This window comes from Caretta caretta, chromosome 1 (genome assembly GCF_965140235.1).
Source record: "Caretta caretta isolate rCarCar2 chromosome 1, rCarCar1.hap1, whole genome shotgun sequence".
Taxonomy (NCBI): Eukaryota; Metazoa; Chordata; order Testudines; family Cheloniidae; genus Caretta; species Caretta caretta.
The window spans coordinates 61,510,222-61,534,122 of NC_134206.1; the positions used below are offsets into that span (position 1 = coordinate 61,510,222).

General features: G+C 41.2%; 1 protein-coding gene across 4 annotated transcripts in view; it reads left to right on the forward strand.

Annotated features, from left to right (window-relative positions):
• Nucleotides 1-10,158: 10,158 nt before the first annotated feature.
• The window catches only part of TSC22D1 (TSC22 domain family member 1), a 136,171-nt gene continuing 122,428 nt past the window's right edge, over nt 10,159-23,901 (forward strand). For 3 of the 4 annotated variants that reach the window (XR_007356778.2, XR_007356779.2, XR_012668531.1), the window contains exon 1: nt 10,159-13,949. Coding sequence is in view for 1 of the 4 variants with exons in the window: in XM_048850830.2 (XP_048706787.1) it covers nt 11,119-13,949 (2,831 nt within the window). In the remaining 3 variants the exon portion in view is untranslated. The remainder of the gene's footprint in view (nt 13,950-23,901) is intronic. The other variant, XM_048850830.2, reaches the window with a different exon arrangement.

The following is a 23,901-nucleotide window of genomic DNA, read 5'->3' on the forward strand; positions in this document are numbered from 1 at the left end:
TAAACATGCCTAGTGTTTTGGTTTTTTTTAACCTCTCCTCATAGGTCAGGTTTGCTAAACCTTCTATAAGTTTTGTTGCTCTCCTGTGGACTCTCTCCAATGTATCCATATCTTTCCTAACATGTGGCAACCAGAATTGAACAAAGTATTCCAGCTGAGATTTGTCAGTGCCAAACATAGAATACCTCCCATGTCTTACATATGACATTCCTGTTAACACACCCAAGAATAATATTATCCCTTTTTGCAACTGCATCACGTTGCTGACTCATGTTCAATTTATGATCCACTATGATGCCCAGATCCTTTCCAGCAGTCCTACCACCTACCCAATTTGTAGTGTGCATTTAATTTTTCCTTCCTAAGAGTAGTACTTTGCACTTGTCCTTATTGAATTTCATCTTGTTGATTTCAGATGAATTCTCCAATTTGACAAGGTCATTTTGAATTCTAATCCTGTCCTCCAAAGTGCTTGCAATCCCTCCCAGTTTGGTATCATCCACAAATTTTATAAGCGTACTCTCCACTTCATTATCCAAGTCATTAATGAAAATATTGAATAGTACTGGAATCAGAACTAACCCCTATAGGCCTTCACTAGATATGTCCTCCCAGTTTGACAGCAAATCACTGATAACTACTCTTTAAGCATGGTCTTTCAACCAGTTCTGCAGCCAGTTTATAGTAATTTAATCTAGACCACATTTTCCTAGTTTGTTTTTATGAGAATGTCATGTGGGGCTGTGTCAAAAGCCTTACTAAAATCACAATATGTAACGTCTACTCCTTCCTCCCTATCAACTAGGCCAATAACTCTGTCAAAGAAAAAAGAACAGGAGTACTTGTCAAAGAAGTACTGTCAAAGAATGACATCATGTTGGTTTGGCATGACTTGTTCTTGAGAAATCCAGGCTAGATATTCCTTATAAGTCTATTATCCTCTAGGTACTTACAAATTGATTGTTTAATAATTTGTTCCACTATATTTCCAGGTACTGAAGTTAAGCTGACTGGTCTATAATTCCCCAGGACCTCTTTGTTCCCCATTTTAAAGATAGGTACTATGTCTGCCCTTCTCCAGTCATCCATGAGTTCTCAAAGATAATTGCTAATGGTTCTGAGATTGCTTCAGATAGTTCCTTTTCTGAGATTGCCTCAGATAGTTCCTTAAGTATCCTAAAATGAATTGGATCAGGCCTGTCAACTTAACATCTAACTTATCTAAATATCCTGTAACCTGTTAATTCCCTATTTTTGGCTTGCATTCCCCCCCCTAATTGTGTTGAGTATCTGGTTACCATTAACCTTTCTAGTGAAGACTGAAGCAAAATTGGTAATAAACACCTCAGCCTTCTTGATGTCATTAGTTATTAGCTCTCCTTCCCTGCTAAGCAGAGGACCTACACTATCTTTCATCTTTTTCTTGTTCCTAATATATTTAAAGAACCTCTTTATTGCCTTTTTCTGTCCCTTGTTAAGTATAACTTGTATTGTGCCTTAGCCTTTCTGAGTTTTGTCCCTGTATGCTTGTGCTATTCTTTTGCACTTCTCCTAAGCAATTTGTTCATGTTCCTACTTTTTGTAGGATTCCTTTTTGACCTTCAAGTCACTAAAGAGTTCCTGATGGAGCAATGTTGCCTCTTACTATTATTCCTATCTTTCCTTCTCATCAGGATAGTTGAAGTTGTGCCTTTAATACGGTCTCCTTGAGAAATTGCCATCTGTCCTGAACTCCTTTATCCCTTAGATTTTCTTCTCATGGGACCTTACCTACCGGTTCTCTGAGTTTGTTAAAGTCTGTTTTTTAAAGTCCATTGTCCTTATTCTGTTGCTCTCACTCTTCCTTTTCCTTAGAATAAGGAGATCTGTCATTTCATGATCACTTTCACCTAAGTTGCCTTCCACCTTCAGATTTGCAACCAATTCCTCCCTGTTGGGAGGAGAACTGAGGATGTCTGTCCCCTTGGTTACTTCTCCACTTTGTTAAAGAATTTGTCCCCAATACATACCATGAACATATTGGAAAATTTCCAACTGATGTCTGGGTAGTTAAAGTCTCCCATTACTACCAGATATTGTGTTTTGGATATTGCTGTTGTTTATTCTAGAAATACCTCATCCACCTCCTCTTCCTGATTTGATGGTCTATAGTAGACCCCTATCATGTTGACATAGCCCCTATTTTCCCATCTTTTATCTTTACCCAGGGACTTTCAACTGGTCTGCCTCTCACCTCCTTATCGACCTCAGAACAAGTGTGTATGTTCTTGATGTATCATGCAACACCTCCTCCTTTTTCCCCCCTGCCTGTCCTTCCTGACCAAGCTATACCCCTCTGTACCAATATTCCAGTCATGAGATTTATCCCACCAAGTCTCTGTGATGTCAGTTAAGTAATAATTTAGCTCATGTACTAATACTTCCAGTTCTTCCTGTTTATTACCCATACTCCTTGTGTTATTCTTCCAAAGATTACAAGTATCTTCTTGCAGCTATATCAAATTGCAAACTCATGTCTAATTTGCTGTTTACTATCATTCTAATTTCCTTGCAGTATTCTTGTTTGCCAGATTTCTCCCTCCCACTGAGTATGTGTGATTCAGATTTTTTTCACTAACTGTACAGTTCTGGTTTGCATCTTTTCCCACGTTGAATCTCATATTATTATTTACATGAAGGTCTCTTTGTATTATTTATTTGTCCTAACTGTTTTTTCACAACACCTCCCATTTTAATATAATCTATAAATTTAGTTTGTGTTCTGTTTATTCTCTCTTCTAGATACAGAATGACTAATGCTTACCTTCCGTGGCTGATATTTCACCTTTTGCTCAATGAAAACGGGCACATGGGGAGTTGTTCCCCTCTTTGGCTGCAGCTTCTCTCTGTGGTTCATCCTACGTAGCTGATGAGGAGATGAAGCAGGCCTGTGTCAATCTGAGGACAAATGCTTTTGGGGTAGTGGGAGATATTACTGAGCTGACTGTAGGCAACATACTGTTGGTACTTCAGCCCATGTTGTCTCACTAGGTCTCCCAGTGGCTTCATATTGATGTTGAATAGCACGGGGGAGAGGACTGCATGACAGGGGAGGGCTTAAGAGGCAGAGGAACAATTAGTCATAACAATTCTCTGGATACAGTCTTGGAGGACAGACCTGAGCCATGTAGGGACATTTCCCTTTATCCTTGCAGCCTTTTGGGATCAGGAAAAGGCTATGGTATTCTGTGAGCAGAACTTAGGGAATGTTTTGATACCCTCTCCACCTTTCTTAGTCTACATTAGTTGGTAGTCCACTTTGCAGGAAGATAGGGCTAGCAACACTGCCACATTTAGCATTCCCAGTCACCCTTGGTGAGCTCCAGGTTTTAACTGAAGAGAGAGAAAGCAGACTTTGATCAATAAAAGCATGTTTTTATTTGTCTTTTTTTCCCCCTTCAATGTGTGGTAAAAACGGAAAAATGTAATTTCACCAGAGCCTAAAGCTGAAAAACTGCTGGGCAGGTTGTTATTGCTAAAACCACAAGCTAATAGGTGCTAATACATTTTAAAAAGTTGTAGAAGATCTTTATTTTGGCGGTAGGTGCAGGGGTGCGAGAACAATTTGTATAGTGGGGGTGCTGAGAGCCAGTGAACCAAACTGCAAACCCTGTATATACACTTCAAGCCAAGGGGGCTGCAGCACCCCCAGCACCTCTAGTTCCATACCTGTGAGTATGTGGAATGACATCACTTACCTTACAGTGAGGAATGAATACTATTATCATCCTAATGCAACATCCAACTGCCCAGAGCAAACACAATTTCTTATCCCCTGATCCTTCAAAGACTTACACATGTTTAAGCTCATGTGTGGTCCCACTGAAGCATGTGCATAAGAACCTACTTAATTTGTGCTAGTGATTGAAAATTAAACTAGTCAATGGAACGAATCACATGACTAAAATTAAGCCCATGCATATAAATGTTTGCAGGATGTATATTTCTTTTGCTTTACCTGAAATTGACAAAATCATCCAATTATTCTCCACTCCCCCACTCCCACCCCAATTTGGAATCCCATTCCACCTATTCGCCATTGTCTTTTGTTGACTAAATTGTCTTAGTTTGCATTAACATTCCATTTCATTTCCCAGGATTTGCATAAAAAATATATTCAGGAGCAAGAGTGTCATGCACTGCAGAGATACAGCATTTTAAAATTTGAAAAAGTTCAAAGTGAGGATGCTTTGGATAACCTCCACCTATATGAGTTCTTTGGTTTATGGGGAACAAACGAAAGAACTCATGTAGATGGAGGAATTAAAATATCCTGCTTTATTATTAGTGTGAATGACTTTACATCTCCATTGTTAGAGGAGTAAGACAATATAAATATCCTTTATTTTTAGAGCGGGGTGAATGCTCTTAAAATGAATTTGCTTCTGTTGGGCTTATGCCTCTTTTGTGTTTTTCTTCCACAAACAATCCAGTTTTTTTAGGATTGATGCATACAGTAAGCAAAGTTTAAGATGGCAAATTTTAGATTTTCAAAAAAAAATATTTGCAAGAGGAACGGTATCTTTTATATAGGATCAGACTTTGCTTGGCACAGCTGGGGTGCCGCACAAGACGCAGAAAGAATGAAATGAGTCCAAAAAGGATCTGCCTGCACTCTTCACTGGTCAGCATATGCACCTCCAGTTACTTTATGTGATGGAAAAATGAGATGATTGTAGTATTTATTGATTGTTACAGATTAATTTTCTAGGAATTGTGCCTCAGAAAAGTCCTAGGTGGCCCAGAAGGAAAAAGATGTAGCATGTTCCAAAATTCCCTACTCTTGTTTATTTGTCCCTAAACAGAGGCTCTAAAGACCTGCCCCTTATTATAAGTATTACACTCCTTTGGGCCCTGAATCAGAAAAGCATCCCTATCTAAGGAAGAATTTAAGCATGTACTTAAGTGCCACATGCTTAAGTTAAGCACACCCTTAAATGATTTTCTGAATAGAGATGGATTTGTGCATGTGCTTAAGTGCTTTCCTCAATAGGGTCCCAGTCAGTGAAAAGAAACAATATCATGTGTATTATGTGCCCACTCACAACTAGCCAAAACAGCTCAGCTTTCCACCATTGAGTAATAAATACCCCAATCTAACTATTCATAATTAATTCATAAAGAGTAAAAGAAACCACAAAAACCAGTTGAGGAAATCTGAGGGAATCACAGTCTGCTCATGGACATTCAGCAAGGACAAAAGGAGGCTATATTTGGCAAGCAAACTATTTTCTGTAAATTATTTGATCGTTGATTTTATTTAAGTTGCATCATAAATATGGTGTGGTACATAACAGACTAATAAAAGACCCCAAAAGTTTAAAAGCTAAAGGCTCTATCCTGTAAACCCTAATTTAAATGCTTGACTTTACATCTATGAATAAGGAATATTTATCAAAGGCCTTCCAGAATTGAGCCCATATTTAGGATGCAATTTGATGAGTGATGATTGCAAATGGAGGTAAAGGTGGGGTAATAGAAGAGAGGATGATGGGTAACAGCAATAAGATCAGGCAGTTGCTTTGGTTGATAATGTATGAGCAACAGAAGGTCTGAACATTTTCTTTTAACCTTTACCATTGTACTAGAGCTTTGTGTTCAGTGTTTACATGCTGTAATTGAATGATAAAACAAAGCTTTTAAACCTTTTTAATCAAATTTGCATTTGAATGTAATGTTCATGAAAAGGGCTAACTACTGTGCAACCTCCCCACATGGCACGGCTTGAGAAACCATGCAGTGACATTTTAAAAAATTACTTTACAGATGGTTTAGTATGATTACAATTCACTAGTACCAAACCAAGAGGGTTAAACCAGCTTAATGGAGAGGGTATGGTATTTGTACTAAAATTCTTAGTTTCTGTCAACACTTAACTAAACTTGGAAGAAATTGTATTTGCTAAAGATTCAACACTGCTACCCTTCGCTTGCACGCTGAAAAATCTCCCACTATGTGTTTTTGAATCCTCCAATAAATCATCCAACAAAAAAAGAAAATTCAAGATATGACATTCCTGGTTTTTCTAAGAAAAAAAGGGAAGCAGAATCAAACTTTTTGGGAGATGAAGGGTGAGAAAATTCCTTTTCAGACTTTAATTTAAAGAACAAAAAAGGTTGCACAAGCCTTTGTAGGTCACCTTTATAGATTAAATATAGTCACCAGTTAAAAACAAAACAACCAATCCATAGAATGCTAAACCACTATCTCAAGTAACTATTGCAGTTCCATAGCAAAACACTTCATTTTTTATTACTGTTAGTGACTTTAAAAAAAAAAAAGTACTACCATACAGGTTTACCAATAAACCTGGAAATTGACTTGCAATGTTCCTGTCCTAGTCTTGACTAAAGCCAACAAACTGTGCCTATTGAATGGTTTAGTAATTAGCTTACATCCACATACAGTCGATGGTGTGAACAGAGATGAATGTGTGTTATTCATCCGATGAAGTGAGCTGTAGCTCACGAAAGCTTATGCTCAAATAAATGTGTTAGTCTCTAAGGTGCCACAAGTCCTCCTTTTCTTTTTGCGAATACAGACTAACACGGCTGCTACTCTGAAACCTGTGTGTTACTAGTGTAACATGGTGAAGAAGCTACTAATACTAAAATAATGCTGTTTCTGATATCTGTGGAGCAGTAGCTTGAGAATATGTGGTGGGAGCCAGATTCTTGTTGTTTCCCTTTTGATAAGATTTTTAATATATAAAAGATAGATAGCCAAATATTTAGTCTGTCCTGTTGCAGTAATTGAAGTTACAAGATTGTTGTGCTGAACTAGACATCTTCCTTCTGACACACAGCCTTCCTATGTAGCACCAAGGGCTGGGAAGGGGGCTGAGGCCATCTGTGGTTATACGTTTGGGGAAGCATATACATGGGAAGGTCCAGTCCAAAGTGACTCCTCTTCCTTTGCAACATTCTTGAAGTCTTCCACCTCCAGCAGATGTAATGAATGGATTGCAGTAGTGCCCACTTCGTAACCATTAGTTGTGCTCAAAGGCAAGGGGGCTACATCCGGCACATGAAGCAGTCACAGCTATAGTTTTATATTTGATTGATGTAGCAGTACCCTCACTTTGCAGCTTTCCTCCAGATCATAAAAAAGGTGCCAGGCCACAGTTTCCTGGAAGTATCAGCTATACAACAATTTCAGTATTCATTTATAACCTGGAAACCAAGAGACAGAGTGGGTCACAATTTTTTGAAGAAAAGAAGGACTCTTTTAAATTAAATTTTCAATGAAATATGCTTAATTTGACAAAGAAATTTAAAATGGAGAGGGATGAAAAACAAATCACAACATTTTGTGTGATAATTCCCTCTACTCTCTTCGTTTTAACCAGCTATACCAATAACCATTCACAAGAACACAGGTAAATGTGACTCTGCTGACATTTTATTCAGGTTCACAATGAGATTTTAAAGAAAAGGGTATGCATAAAGAATATTATTTAGGTAAAAGACTCTTATCAGACTATATCATATATTCGTCCACAAACCTAGATTACTGTTTGGATTGTTAAATGTCTAATTTATTGTACAATATGTGCATTATATAACGGAGTTAACTTTCTTATTTGAACTTTATTTTTCTTTCTGTTTCTGATTTGCAGTAACAGAACTGTGAGAACTCAATTGCAGGATCAGGACTTAGCTGTTGTTAACTGGAGCTTACAGCCCAGTAGAGCTACATACAACTATCAAAATATCAAGTGAACAGAACTCTTTCAGCATGCTTGTGCAAAAGTAAATATTTAACCAGTTATAATTTTACTATTTTTTTTCAAACTTATTTGATGTCTATTCCTCATTGGGAAGTAGTTACATACAAACTTTAAAGTTCAGTCCCTTTTTAGTTATTCATGTGCAGTTAAATGTTTTAATGCTATTTAAAGTGGGGGAGAAAAAGTTCTACCTGTTTTCACTGACCACATATTTTAAAACTGACTGTATTTTGCTAAAATGTTCAGAAAAAAAAAAAATCCCTTCTGGGCTGAGACTGATAATGGAAAATTTCAGCCCGAAGAAGAATTTCTGAGAAAATTGCGGGAATTTATAATGGAAGGAGACTTGCCACTTTAGGCTTGATTTTGAAAACACTTATGCACATGCTTACCTTTCAGCATGTGTAGTCCCATTAAAATTAAACATGTTTATAAGGTCCCGATGCTACAACGAGCTCCATGTGGGCAGCTCCTTGCACATTTGCTGGAGCCTCCTGGAAATTAATGTGGTTCCATGCAGAGATCTGCTAGGCCACCTCATTGGCTGGATCAAGGACTAGCTCTTGAAGAAGTTTTTTCTTATGTCGGCCCAGTCTATACTGGGAAGTGCATGGTGCTAGAAAACATATTTACTCACACTTTTAAAATTCTTGTTCACACTAAAGACAAAATCTTGTTTAATGTTGTGTTAATGTTTTCTAATGAATTGTGGGCCATTTCCAACACAAATCCAGGTTGAGAAAACCTTGATTATCATACACATTGTAAGGAGAGTGGTCACTTTAGATAAGCTATTACCAGCAGGAGAGTGGGGTGGGAGGAGGTATTGTTTCATGGTCTCTGTGTATATAATAAGATCTTCTAAACTTTCCACAGTATGCATCCAATGAAGTGAGCTGTAGCTCACGAAAGCTTATGCTCAAATAAATTGGTTAGTCTCTAAGGTGCCACAAGTACTCCTTTTCATCTTTCTGATAGTAGAGGGAAAGTGAGAGCTTTCTTCTTTTGCAGAATGTTGGTTGCAGGCTGTTGAAAGGGGTGCTATTTTGATTGGTGGATTTAAAATTACTACACTATAATTTAGCTACCACCAACACGTATATTAATTGCGAGATGTGAAATGTTGCACGGGAGTGTTTCCTTTAGTTATAGCTGTTTTATAAGAAACATTTATCTATATACATTTGATGTAGATATAGCAAATTAAAAAAAGCTGCATTCATTAGTTGCATCTTTTTTGCATGCAGCTTTGAATGTTTAACACAGCGATGATATACTGTGCTTAATATCTTATCATCTCCGTTGCCTGTATCACTGTAGAAAAGATCTTTGCTGCCTAAATATTTATATATTCCTAAATTTTTGGTTAATCCAGTAAGAGGTACTATATTATCTACAGCACAGACATTTATGAGGGAACAATTGAACTGAAAACATTTTAATGGTTGTGAATTCACATCTTCCTCTGCTGTAGTTCATAGGTTTCAGGTGAGTGGAAATCTGGGGGGCGAGGGGGAGGGAGTTGCGCTAGGCTGGAGTTAAAAAGCATGAGCCCACCTCCAGAGCTTCACCCAATCCAATGAAAGGATGAGTCACACCAGAAACATCTCCACTAACTGCAGTGACCAACTGTGCAGTAGCCAATAAGGGCGCTATTTGCACCCCACCCACCAACCTCTCCGCTTCCCCCACCCAGCCCTCTATGGAGAGAGAGGGGGACCACATGGCAACTGCAGTTTGTTGCACAAAAGAGGCACGTGATGCGGGAAAAAGGCAGCCCTGATGATAAAGCCTCAGGTTTCTCACTCAGCAAAGGGGGGGGGGGGGAGAAGGAGAATAGCAATAGCCTGGATCGAAATTAGAACCGATGGAAAGATACAGAACTTAACACTGTAGCCACCTCTGCAACAGGATGGGGAGGGGCCGGGGCCGATCAGGTGCAGCCCGAGCTGCGTGGGTCTGAGACAGTGACGTTCTGCCCGGGGCGTGGCCGTGGCATCTCCCCCCTCCCTCGCGGTACAGCCCGTGCAGTCACCCCATTCTCCCCCCCAGCACTGCGGGAGCCTATTAATAACCGGTGGGCCGCTCCGCCAATGGTAGGCGCCCAGCCCTCTCCCCGCGGCCAGCCCCGCCCACCCGGATTCGCTGGGCCAGCCGAGCGCCCCGTCACCGCTCGGCAATTTCCGCCGGCCGGAGCCGAACCTATTTCTGTCCGCTGGCTCTAGACAGGCCTTTATGTCTGCGGGCTCAGCGCGCCTGCGCCGCCGCCATCTTACTTCCCTTCTTCTCCCTCCCTCTCCGGCCAATCCCTCCCCTTGCCCAGCTCCGGCGCCGTGCTCCAATGCCGTGTGAGGAGGCCTGGGGGGCGGGGGAGGACGAGTCGCGGTAGCGGGGGAGCCGGGGGGCAGACAGACCCAGCAGAGGGAGGAGGAGGACGACTCATCCCCAGCCTGGTTCTGCAGAGGAGCTCGGCGTGAGCCCGAGGGAGCCGGGGCAGAGCGGCTGAAGCGAACGCCCGGCTGCAGTAGCGAGAGGGAGCGGCGGAGGGGGAGAGGCTGGGCCGGCTCCCCTCCCTGCGCCGGGCTCTCCTGGGGGAGGAGGGCGGCTGGCCGGCTGGCTGCTTGTTCCGGCCTCCTCCTCTCTCTCTAACCACCCCAAAATGATTCAGCTCCATGGCTGCCACTGACGGGAATGTCCCTGCCCGGCTCAGGCTGCCGCCGCCGCCTTGCTGCGTGCCAGCCTTGTACGTATCCGCCTGCGCCTTGCTGCTGCTAGGCGCCCCAGCCCGCCGCTCCGCGGAGCCCCCGAGAGCCCCGCGCCTCTCCTCCGCACCCGGCCGCCAGAGGCGGCGGCGGCCGCTCCCCCGGGGCCCCGCGGCGGGGAGGTCTGCTCTGCCCTGCCCACAGTCACCCCGCTGTAGCTACACACAGCTCGGCTGGGAGCCGGGGAAGGGGGGCGGGCGGTTGCTTTCTGAGTTGGCCGGATAACGTGGGTATTTGCTTCCCCCCCGGAGAAGAGGGCTCGGGGGGAGTGGAGATCGGAGGGGAAAGTGAACGGCGAAGGAGTCTGAACTGAAAGTGTCACATTCACTGGCTCTGATCTGAAGGCGGCGGAGGGACCCGGCCTCGCCCCCCCCCCCCCCGCAGCCCCCGAGAGGAGGAGGAGGAAAAGGGGCGGTTTAGTGACAGTGCCGGCTGTGCCGAGGCGTCTCAGCCTGTGCTGTGTGCGCCAGCGGGGAGAGGGGGTTGTGTGTGTGTGTGGTGCCTCTCCCCTGGGTTGCATGCAAAGCTAACTGTGTGGCTGTCTCTCTCCGGGCCGGGGAATTGCACTCTTAAAATAAACCCGGTACAATGCACCAGCCTGACTCAGCCGCAGACATTAGTGCTAGGAAGATGGCGCACCCGGCAATGTTTCCTAGAAGGGGCAGCGGCGGCAGCTGCGTTACTGCGCTCAATGCACCAGGTACCGGCGCTGGTAGCGGTGCCCTCTCCACCGAGGATTATCCGCCGCCTCTGCTCATCCAGCCGCCGCCTCCGTCTCTTGCAGCATCTTCATCGGCGGGTCCACAGCCTCCACCCCCTCCTCCACAAAGCCTGAACCTCCTCGCCCAGTCTCAACTCCAGCCACAGCCTCTTGCACAGGCTGGAGCCCAAATGAAAAAGAAAAGTGGCTTCCAAATTACCAGCGTGACCCCAGCTCAGATCTCTGCCAGTATGAGCTCTAACAACAGCATAGCGGAGGACACGGAAAGCTACGACGACCTGGATGAGTCCCACACTGAAGACCTGTCGTCTTCAGAAATTTTGGATGTTTCTTTATCCAGGGCCACCGACTTGGGTGAACCTGAACGGAGCTCCTCCGAAGAGACTTTAAATAACTTCCAAGAGGCTGAGACTCCTGGGGCTATCTCTCCAAACCAGCCTCACCTTCCTCAGCAGCATACCCCTTTGCCTCATCACCCACAGCAGAGTGTTGTGATCAATGGAAATGTTCACCCCCATCATGGTCACCATCACCACCACCTTCATCATCACCATCATGGGCATCATCATCCATCGCATCCTGGGGTGGGCAGTACACCAGCTTCTGGAGGACCACCCCCAAGTCCATCATTTAGAAAGCTGTCCACAGCTGGAAGCTCTGACAATGTTATCACAACTGCACCAGTTTCTGCTGCATCATCCACTGGTACACCTGCATCTGCCCTGTCTAATATTCGCACTATGAGTACTCCTGGCAGTGTAGGTGTAAGTCCTGTTACTGGAACTAGTACGTTAAGTAATGTGGGCGGGGGTAGTCCTAGTATGACAAGCAGCATGCTTGGTAACGTTAATATAAACTTAAGCAACATCACAAGTGCTGCTAATGTACATGCTTTGTCTGGAGCCAGCAGCAATGTGAATATCTTGAGTGGTGTTGGCAATGGTACGAGTGCTTCCTCTAATATCATTAATAATGTTACTAATCCAACTGCAGGAATGGCAGTAGGATCAAGTCAGCAGCAGCCTGCAGCTGGCACATCAAGGTTTAGAGTCGTAAAATTAGATTCTAGTTCTGAACCTTTTAAAAAAGGTAGATGGATATGCACTGAATTCTATGATAAAGAAAACACTGTAGCAGTTACAGAAGGAGTAGCAGTAAACAAGGTGGTAGAGACTATAAAACAAAATCCATTTGAAGTGACTTCTGAAAGGGAGAGCACCAGTGGGAGTTCTGTTAGCAGCAATGTAAGCACACTGAGTCACTACACAGAAAGTGTGGGAAGCGGGGAAATGGGAGCACCTACTTTGATACAACAGCAGACATTTCAAGGTGTGGGTCCACAGCAGATGGATTTTAGTAGTACTGGACCTCAGACTATTCCAGCATCCAATATACCGCAGAGTATTTCTCAGTCACAGCTTTCACAAGTACAATTGCCTTCTCAAGAAGTAAACTATCCACAGCAAAAGCAAGGAGTCCAGCCTTCAGTGCAGGCTAGTCTAACAGCTGTTACTGGTGTTCAGCCAACTCCAGTTAATGTGGTAGGTGTATCATCTTTAGGTCACCAACAACCTGCCATTCCAAGTGTGGCTCAACAGCAGCTACCATATTCTCAACCCTCACAGCCTGTGCAAACTTTGCCTGTTGTACCACAACAGCAGTTACCGTATGGACAACAACAGACACTTCCTACGCAGATGGCCCCAGCACGAGTTAAACCAGTGAATCAGAGTTGCGTGACCGGGACCATACCGGACTACATACAACATCAGCAGATACTTCAACCTCCAGTGCCTGCTGTGCAATCCAGCTCTACAGGAGTAGGAGCAGGAACACCTGTTGCTCAGGCACCAAGCATCCAACCTTCTGTACAAGTACACCCTGCTGTGGCACCAGCTCAGCCTGTTGCACATGCTCAGACAGCAAAGCCATCTGTAGGTACTAGTGGTCCACTTGTTAACATTGGACAACAAGGAAGTGTACCTGCTGTGGTGCAGCAGCAGCCACCTGTTGCAAACCAAATTACACCTTCAGTTATGCAGCAAAGTGCTGCTCCTCCGTCTTCACAAGTGGTGCAGCCTGTTCAGACTGGGATAATTCAGCAGGGGCTACAAGCTGGTGCTTCAAGCCTTCCTCCGCAAATGGTCATTGCTTCACAAAATGCTTTATCTGTACAACCCCAGGCACAAGTAGAAACTGTAGTTCAAGGAATGACCAGCCAACCATTGCCTGCAGTTAGCCCTATACCTTCTACTAGTACTGTTCCTGCACCAAGTCAAGCTAGTTCAAATGTACCTCCTGGTATACCTTCTGCTCCTGTAATTTTGGGTCCATCACAGAACATAGCACAAGCTTCAGCTGTGCAAAATGGGAATTTGGTTCAAAGTGTTAGTCAGCCTCCCTTGATAACAACTAGTATAAGTATGCCAGTGGCACAGAATGTGCCACAACAGATACCGCTCACCACTACCCAGTTCTCTGCACAATCACTAACTCAGTCAGTTGTAAGCCAAATCGAAGATGGGAGGCGCCCTACAGATCCTTCCTTAGTTGGTTTACCTCAAGCTGCCAGTGGTGACGGTGGTGGAGCATCGGCTGTTTCAGATGGGAGTGGCAGCAACATAACCTCCTCTGCTTCCCTTTTTCCACTGAAGGTACTGCCATTGACAACCCATCTTGTTGATGGTGAGGATGAGAGGTAAGATCATGCCAGTAACTTTACAAAGAAACCATATCACTTTTATGTACATTAGTTTGCAATTACAATTGCAGTGATTTCATAAGATGAATAAGTATAAGGTTGCAGATATAGTTGTGATACCTGCTTTGTTAGGAAAAACAGTTTTTTCAGGTCATGACATATTCAGCTACTGTGTTAAATTTTTGTATTCATTGCACTCTGAAACTATGTTGCATGAGTACACTGTCTATGTGTAGTAGTACTTAGCAGGTTGTCTCCCTTCATTATATTATATGTACACACAGTGTGTATAGTTGACTGGAAAAGTATGCTTTGGAGCGTGGTGGTATACTTAGGTAACTTAAAGTTTTTGGGGAGCAATTCTTAAATACAATTAACTATTTGAGATTTATTTTTAGGTATATTTTACAAGCCTAAGAGTTCTCTCCATCTCAGATTTCCTTTTTGAATCTTGACATCATCATGGTTCGGTCTGCTGTGAATGAATATCTTATGGAAGGTTTGGGCCAGCCACTTCAGGCAATATGGAGGTGGAGTGGGGCTGCTCTGGGGTGGTGGTGGGTGAGAGGAGATTATTTTAAAACAAATTGTTGAAACTACTCTGACCCTAGATGTTTTCTCCCAATGGTTCTCTGCTGCTGTTCCTCCCTTCCAACTGCACTTTTGCTGCTCTTTGAGCCCAACCCGAGGCAGTTGGATGTTTCGTTCCTGGAGTGTCCACTTTAAAGCCCTATTCTGTTGCTGGAGTTGCTCAGTTCTGCACAGGCCTTTGAAATTGATGTGTCTGTAGTACAGTCTCTGAGGAACCATTGTTAAACACTTGAAACATGAGGGGTTTTTAAAAATAGATGAGAACTGGGTATCTTAATTTGTATGTTTGTGTATGTGCGTGTGCTGGTTTCTTTGGCAATGTGTAACTGTCAATTTCAAAGGTTTCTGCTCCCTGTACAGAATGTAGCAGCCCTGGCAACAGCCATTTACAACCATTATTATTTAATACTAATGTTGTAGCTGTATGTGGTAAACCCAGTTGGGATTATGGCCCTATTGTAATGGGCTCTGTAAAAATGCATATGAGGACATGGTACTTCTCGCAAAGAATTTACAGTCTGTGGCCTTGTCTACACTACAGGGGAAATTCAGTCTAAGCTACACAATTTGAGTTAAGTGAATAGTGTAACTCAAGTCAACGTAACTTAGATCTACTTACCATGGGGTGCATGCTATGTGATGCTCTCCCGTCGACTCCCCCTTCTCTTCTCAATCCGGTGGAGTACAGGAGTCAACGGGAGAGCAAACTGTGGTCAATTTTAGCGGGTCTTAAACCTGCTAAATCGACTGCCAATGCATCGTTCTCTGCTAGTCAATCCCCTGGTAAGTGTAGATAAGCCCTGAGAAGAAGAAATTCCATTAATGTGAGAGGAGGGTAACTTAGGACAGAATTAAATAGCCTTGAAAATAAATGAAAAAAGGAAAGATTCAGGTTTTCCTCCTTGGATGTAGTCGCAATGAGAGGTGATCGGGTGGTTTTTTTTGTTTTTTTTTTTAACTCTTAGGTTCATATAGCTGTTTAAGTCCTGAGAACTAGCAGAGGACAAATTTGTCCCCCTTGTGGTAGATCTCAGGATGCTGAAAGGGGTTCGATATTAATGTTAATATATTATCAGCAGTCTTTGATACTGTTGATCATGAGGTGTTGATGTGCTTAAGGTGGCTTTAATCATTCTTTCTAAGAGATCCCAGAGGGCTAGAAGGTTGCTCATTTTCCATGAGGGCTCTCGCATAAGAGGTCTCACAATATTCCATTGTTGGCCCACTTTCTTTTCAACAAGTATGTGAAGCTGGTAGAGGAGGTATTTAGATGTTATGGGCCCGCTGTGTCACCATTATGCTAGTGATGATCATCTTTGTGAGGTTTTTTTTGTTCTGTTTTCCCTTGGAGAACCTGAACATTGCTCTTTGCTTTTCTAGTGTTGGAAGCAGTAATCAAAACTGATGCTAGCTGGTGTGCTAAAACCAGTTAAGATGGCAGTATGCTTTTTGATATTGGAAAGAGTTTTGAGGAATTGGCTGGGGTATGTGACTGCACACTTATTTTGAGGGTAGAAATCAGCTGTTTTTCACAGTTGATAGATTTGTTTGTAGTTCTTGAATCCCAGGTAGTAGCAGTTGCTGGGAATGCTGCCTTCTTCAGTTTCTTGGTTGGCCAAAGAATACATCCTTTCCCCTCCCACACAGACTGTGCCCTCATTATTTATGTCTTTGTCATCTCCAAGTAGACTACTGAAATGTGCTCTCATGTAGCTACCACTGAACATCACTCAGATGCTTCTCTTAGAGTAGAATATGGCTGCTTGCTTTTTAAAGACCTGTAGAGAGAAGACTATACTATCGCTGTGCACTGCACTGGTTGCCAGTCCACTGCTTATTCAAAGATTATTTACAGATGTTCTAGTACCTGGCTGTCTCAGAGATCCTCTCCCATGTATCCCTTTCAGAATATACCATTAGTGGGAATGTTTTTCTTTCCATCTGGGGATGGAATCCTGGAGCTACTGAGAAAGTATCTTCAGTAGCAGATCCTTGGCTCTGTAATGCCTTTCCACTTGCAGTCTAACAGAGTCTGAGTCTTGTACCTTGCGACATTTCCTAAAAGTGACATCTCTTTGGTTTGGCTTTTCTCTGATATCCTCAGCCACCAGTCTCCTTTAGTAGGTGTTCTTGGTTTTGGTTTGTTGTTTGCTGTAGGGTGTATGTATTAGATTAGATGCCTCCTATTTAGGGAACAATATTGTATTACGTACCTGGACTCTATATGCCTAAGAAATAGGCACCCTAAAATATGTCTAACAAGTAAAATGTGGGCAGGGGATTCTAGACTCCAGGCGGGCACTACATTTTCTGATTTAAGATTAATATGTAAACATCACAAGTGGTTCCAAATCTGACAAGGGAAAATGTAGAAGAAAAAATGTAATTGAATAATGCTCAGTGACAGCATAATTGGACTGGTAAAGAAGTTGTAAAATTCCATTGTGAGCATGCATCTGAAGAAATGTCTGACCCATGTAGTATCTTGTGTAAATTATATTGCAGCTTTCAATGGAGCCATTTTATAATTATGTGTACAGTCATGTGTCAATGTCCTTTTGCCTTAAAATTGTTAACCCTATTACCTCTTTAGAGCAGTAACTGCACTCTTTCCTGTGCCCATTATTAGTACATAGGGTGTTAAATACTCTGCTGTTATCTACACCCTTTTAAGAGGAGAGAGAATTTTCTCTTTGAAATAATAGCTGGTATTTCCCCAATATAAGTCAGACTGCTATATTTAGAAATATAGCAGAGAAGCCATAAAAAGGAACATAAAGATGCACTCCCTTCAGGATATCCTGTGGAAAATTAATCTATGAACTTCAGTCATTGAAGAGAGAGGGTAAAAGCAATAGTGTTACAGCTGCCATATTAATAAGCTGTTTCCTCTGGCTGCTGTTCTCTTAGCCTGTCAGATACACCTCACATTTTGACATGTCAACCTCTCAACTTGTCATCTGTCCTAATAGCTCAGTTTCCTAAAATATAGGCAACTTCCCTTTTGGTGTTTAGGTAGTTTCTTTTTTCTTGAGTCAGAGTATATATATTGATTCTTCATAAAGTTATCTCATTTGTAGGTGGCTCTTGTCTCAGTTTACACAGAGACTGATTATTAAATCAAGTCAATTTCAAACAATCTTTGATCTTCAGATGTTTTAAGTATGGAAATCTTTCTTCATTTTATTTTTAATGCCCTTGAAATCTTTCAGATAGATAAACAGATCTTAATAAATATTTTTCCATTACATTTTCATGTATGTAGACTTTGTATTGCAAAATGAGTCAAGATAACACCTTCCTAGGCAGTGCGTTAACATCATACGCAAATAAGTTCACAGTGGGAATCTGTGTGTGCAATAAAGAGCACAGCTCTTAGTATTTAGTTTACATATAAGTACAAAATCCAAATCTGTTGTATTTCTACTGATTTTTATAGGTACTCAGTTAATTTAAATCACACTTTGTTTCAATTTGCGTCTCATTCATAAATGTTGTTTGTAATGATAGTAAAGATCAGACAGATCTTTTTCTTCACTTGTTTTCTTCATGCACTTCAGAGCACTTTGTGTAAGTCACTTTCACTGCTTCCTCTCTAGTCAGTCTGTTTTTTCACCTGTTTGTGTGTGTCTTTCACATAGTAAGAGGGTGCGAGAAACCAGTTTTAAAAAGTAGGAAAATGATTGTAAACCCATAAAAACTGGTATGGAGACTTCAAGGCATGTGTAGTACCTGAAACTATTTTACATCCCCCATCCCCCCCGCACACTGAATTTCAGATTGCTGATGTCTTTAAAATTGGACAGGTGGCTGAGAGACGTTTGCCTGTGTATAGACTCTAGGATTGGTCCAAGGGTTCTTAAAGTTATGAAAAGGGAGGATGGATGAAACCAATCCAAGTGAATTAAGCACACTGGTAAAGATTTAAAAAAAAAAAAAAGCTAACTGCAAGCTAATGCAGTCAGGAAAGAGGGGAAATGAGATTTTAAGGATGTCGCTAACCACCTCTGACCTATGGTGAGCAGGTCAGGTTGTAGAACTGTGAGTATAGCATGATCCTTTCTCTTATTAATGCTTTTAATTTTTAAGTTTACAACTTAGTGAATTTGTATGGAGCTTGTTTTTAAACTAAGATTTTATCATAGGTTTTATACATTGTGAACTGGGGTTGTGGGGGAACTGTGGGGCATCCTTAACATGGCATAGTACTTTAGCGGTTTGCATTGAGCTTCTGAATTTGTGTAAGCTGTAACACCAGACTGTCAGCACTATCATTGTTACAATCCGTCAATTTCAGAAGCTAAATTTAACTTCATAAGTTTGCCTTGAATTTGAAATTGTCATTAAAATTTGCACCCAGAAGAACATGTTTGAGTCTATTTTAATAGATCTTTCATAATTCAGTTTGATTATTAACAGAACTGGAATAGTACACTTACCTTCTCACCAATAGTGAGTCAGATTGGTGAATGTAGTTTTGTCTTGTGATGCAGAGAACACTCTTGTTGCTGTGTCATGCTGTCGGGCTCAGCTCTGCAGTCTGCACAGTGGAATAGGATGCCATGCATCAGCAGGAGTGACTTTGTCACTGTTATCTCTGCTTTGCTGGAAGCGAAGAGGGAGGAAGCAGGGTACTCCACTCTCATTTCCACCAAGCAACTGCTTCTGGAAAGAAGTGTGCTCTGTCCCCATTATTTCCTGCAAGAGTCTTGGTTCACTCTCAGGCCATGATGTGTTCCGAGACATAAGACTCTGCTCTTCCAAACACACAATGCTTTCATTGTGTCTGACAATACACTACATACCTTTCCTTCATTATGCATTAGGAGAAGAAGTGGAGGTGGCAAGGGAGCAAATCCCTGGCCCTCTCAGTGAGAGGACTCGGGATACCCATGTGGAAGATGCTCTCTTTGGCACCTTACATAGATGCATTGCTTCCCATTCCATGATACTCTGACACACCAACCACTGCAGCAGTCCTCGCTATTCCAGTGGCTCTACCGAAGGGCAGGAAGAAACCAGCAACACCTTCTGCTATATGCTGGCCTCTAACACTGTTCGATATGGCTGGTTGTCATAGAAGCTGAGAACTATACTTTTCCAGCCAGTAACTTGATCTCTGTGGGAATTTTCTTAAACCTTTAGCGCTCTAGTTTTGTGTGCCTTTTTGTCTTCATTATTTTTAAAAACTGAAAATAATTCATAGTCTGGTTAAATCCTTTATATGTATGTGTTAGAAATAAGGAGTTGGAGCTATTTAACACTGAAAAGCAGCCACTGTGAAATTTCTCAATTTTTTTAAAATAAATTTAATTCTTGTGAAAATTTCTAGTCTGACAGAATCGGAAAGTACAGCTTGTCAGCTGGCAATACAAAACTTCCTGCCCTTACTATGTACTACAGTCCTGATGATGACTGTAGTACAATGGAAGTCCCAGTTGAGTAAATAATACTACTTTGGTGGGATTGCAGAATTATCTGGAATGAGTAAAACAGTGAGCTATATGAACCAATATAAGTCCATTTTAATGAAGTGTAAAGTTTAAATGGCTAGCACACATTTGGAGCACAGACAAAGAATAAGTAGTAGTAAAGTCATTTACCTTGGCGAGAAAAATAGCATGAATGGAAGACCTTTTTTAGCTGGATGGAAACAAGTCTGAAAAAAACATGAAAGTGCAAATAGCCAACTAACATGAGAACACCGGAGAAGTATAACATTAAGCAGAAGTATAAACTTCATGCTTTACCATACACTAGGAGAGGGGCTGCAGGTGAGGGACGATGATCAATCGAGAAATTATTTCATGGTAACAACTAATATAAATGAAGTAAGAGAACTATTCATAATCTCAAAACACGATAGGACAAGAAACAATAGCCTGAAGCTAAGGAAGGCAGGGAAAAGTTCTTAAGCGCAACTGGAGAGCAGAATAGACTCCCAAGATGTGTGATTGAAGCACCATTGTTAAGGAGTTTTTTTTTTTTAAAAGGCTAAAGACATTAATGTCAGTCATGTGGTGAGAAGCTCTACAAAATATGATGTCAGATTGGATGACCAAACTTGTTTTTTCTGGTCCTGCTATCTGAATTGTACCCTTTTGGTCCTTGGCCTGCCATTGCAAACTGTTGACACAAGTTTAATTGTGAAACTTACTGTTGTGCTGTGAACATTTAACTCCCATAAACTCATTGCATGAAAATCACCAAACAGTTGTTATATAGTATCAGTTTTTGGACCTGGTTTATTTTATGGTAGAAACTATATGTGAAAGACTTCATCTCCCAATGAAGTTGGGAATGAAGTTTTCAGAGCAGAGAATGAATAGAACATGAAAGCATGATGTGTCTTGCCTCTTTTGTAAATCCTTGCATTTGAAGAAAGCTAGTACACATGGTTAAATGGATATTTTATCATTAATAGTTAGTTTGTGAATTGATGGCATGCTAAAGCCTATTGAACAGGGACTCTCATGACTTCGACATTATGTAGAGGTTAAGGGACAGCATTTACCACATTTCGTATGTATGAGTAAAATATTTGTTTTTTAGTATCCTGTTTTAGTGAAATTATAAGTGTTCATAATTTTGTACTGTAAAATCATGAGTGATTACAGTTAGAATGGACCAGAATTATGTATTTCCATTGTACAATGGCTGTCAACTATTTTTCTTTGAGCTAGCCATCCCATTGAAGTCATAATGTTTATATCCCAGATCAGAGCACTCCATTAAAATAGACCTTTTAAATGAAATTTATTCCTCTTTAAGTGATCAGAAGTGACTCCTGACTTCCCTTTCCTCCTCCACCATTTTAATATACATTGATTGGCTGTTAGTTATACAGCAATTCAGTTAAGTTACTAATGGTGTTCATTTATTGTTCTGTACCAAGATTTGCAAAAATAGGCGTCTAAATCCGTATATAAATAAGTGGCTTAACTTTCTGAGGTGTTGAGAACCTAACGCTCCTATTGAAGTCAGTGGAGCTCCAGATATTGGGTAACTCTGAAAATTAGGTGACTTATGTAGGTGCTTAACTTTAGGTATGCAGGCTTAAAATTCCTGGCCTACATTTATATTTCACTAGTAGTGCAGAGTCAGCAAAGCTATGGAAAAGTAGTGAATTTTATTGTTTTGCACAGAACTGTTACTCCATTTCTGGGACAAATTCTGCCCTTGGGATTGCCTGCGCAGACTCATTGAAGGCAACAGTGGTTATTGTACAGGTGTAAGGCAGAGTTTTGAAGGTAATTGGGGTGAATAGCTTGGGAAACGACATGGCTTTACTTTTTGGCTAGCGGTGCTACCTTTTTTTTTTTTTTAAGTCAACTTTGTAATCATTGAAGCACAAACATGGAAGCCAGTAGCATCATTTTTACAATAACTTTTCATGGGGAGCAGGAGGTGGAAGCCTACCATACATTTGTGCATAACTCGAGAGAAACAAAATGCTGATGCCTATTGAAAATATGTAAACTAAATGTTTTGGTTCAGTTATGGACTTCCGATTGCAACTGGAGATTCTGTACAGCTTGTGTTCTTCGCCCAACCTGGTACTTCATACTGTAGAATATTAGGCCCTGATCCAGCAAAGCACTTTAACCACATATCTAGTCCCATTGTCATTAAATGATTGATTGGCTAACTTATTCTGTTTGCATGAATATTTCCTTATTGGTTTGCATGGCCATGAAAAGAAATTTGCAAGATTTCTAGGAGGGATGTATCACAAATTCCTGACACCACCACCCCCCCCCTAATTTTTCAAACTCGGGCCCTGTTGCCCACGTGAACAAAATGTAGAGCACTGTCCAAAAAATGCCAAACAAAACCATGTTAGTGGAGTTTTAGGGATGAGATTTCAAACATGCCAGTTAGAAAATTCAGTTGTGGGCAGCACAACAATCTTTACACCATCCTTTTACGAATATGTAATATTTTGTATGTGCTGTCCAATTTTATCTTGCAGTAGCTGTGTGCAGTATGGCACTCACAGCTGAGTTGCACAGCTTTGTGGGTTTGAACATAAATGTACCTCTGGTATAACTGGAGTACTTCACCAGTAAACCTTGTATCCAGAGCATTACAACTTTGATTCATTCTCCAGAATAGCAGAAGCAGCAGACTGAACCTACATTGGAATGTGGTTTTTAAACACGGATAGTTTTATTTGTAAACTGTCTTCAAATAGATCAACAGTGCTCCATGCTATCACTAAGTGTGTCAGTTTTTAAAAATAGTTGTCAACTAAACACAAGACACCTGAACAATTTTTAAGTGGTGAAAAATATTTCCTGCATGTTCAAATATTTCCAATAGCATGAAACATTAAAAAAAAAACCAACATTTTTGATTTCTGTGCTGAGTAGTCTTTATTCTTAGCACAGAAATGAGTTTCTTTAAGCACTCAAATGAAAAACAGATATATAAAATGGAAATTCCTTCTTAACCTTAGCTTTTTCTATGTCTGTGAACCGCCAGCTGTGCAATGCCAAGGGATTAAATCATCTGAAAGAGTAAGTGGAATTTAGACTTCTACTAAGCATCTCCTTACTTTTCCTCCACCCGACTCCTGGAACACTTTTGTATGGGCAGATGTACCTAACATCATATATGAATGTGATATGTGACAACTGACAGTTCTGATTTCTGCAATTGCTCTTACGTAAATTATAAGAACAAAAATTTAACCACGTTAAAATTGGTTTCACACACTTAAAGTAACTTCACCTTTTAGCAAGTCATTTAAAAAGATTTCAATTTAAAATTATTGCTCAAAATGAAAGCTTTTAGTTTTAATTCTTTACTTATGACCTGCCTTCATACTCCTCTGATTTAATAGTCTTTAGGGGTGGTGGAAAATATAATATCTTCCCAGCAGTGCACACAACTTAATTATAGAAACCAGTGCTCATTCTAAACTCCAGTCCTTGGCATTTTCTTTAACAGCAACAAGTACAAAGCAATAAAGGTGTGGTATGATTGGGGTCAAAAGAGTCCATACTTAGCGTATGAGAGCCTTTTTTGCTTGTTCAGGAGCTCTGAAAACTTTTAGTTCTTTTAAAGAAGAATAAGTTAAAATTACTGAATGAGAACCCAGATCTGTTCATTAGTTGTTTATATATGCTGAACTGATTCTAATATTGTAAACTCAACAGTACTAACTCTTGACAATCTCTTCTTAACTGAAACCCAGAAATGTTCTGTATGAATAATATTCCTTCAGTTTCAGTATTCTTAATATCTTTGATTAGAAGTCTACTTATTATTCTAATACTCCTCATAGTAATTACATTCTAATATCTCAATCCTGTTTGTGATACAGACACTGCCATTGATGGTCATAGTATTTATA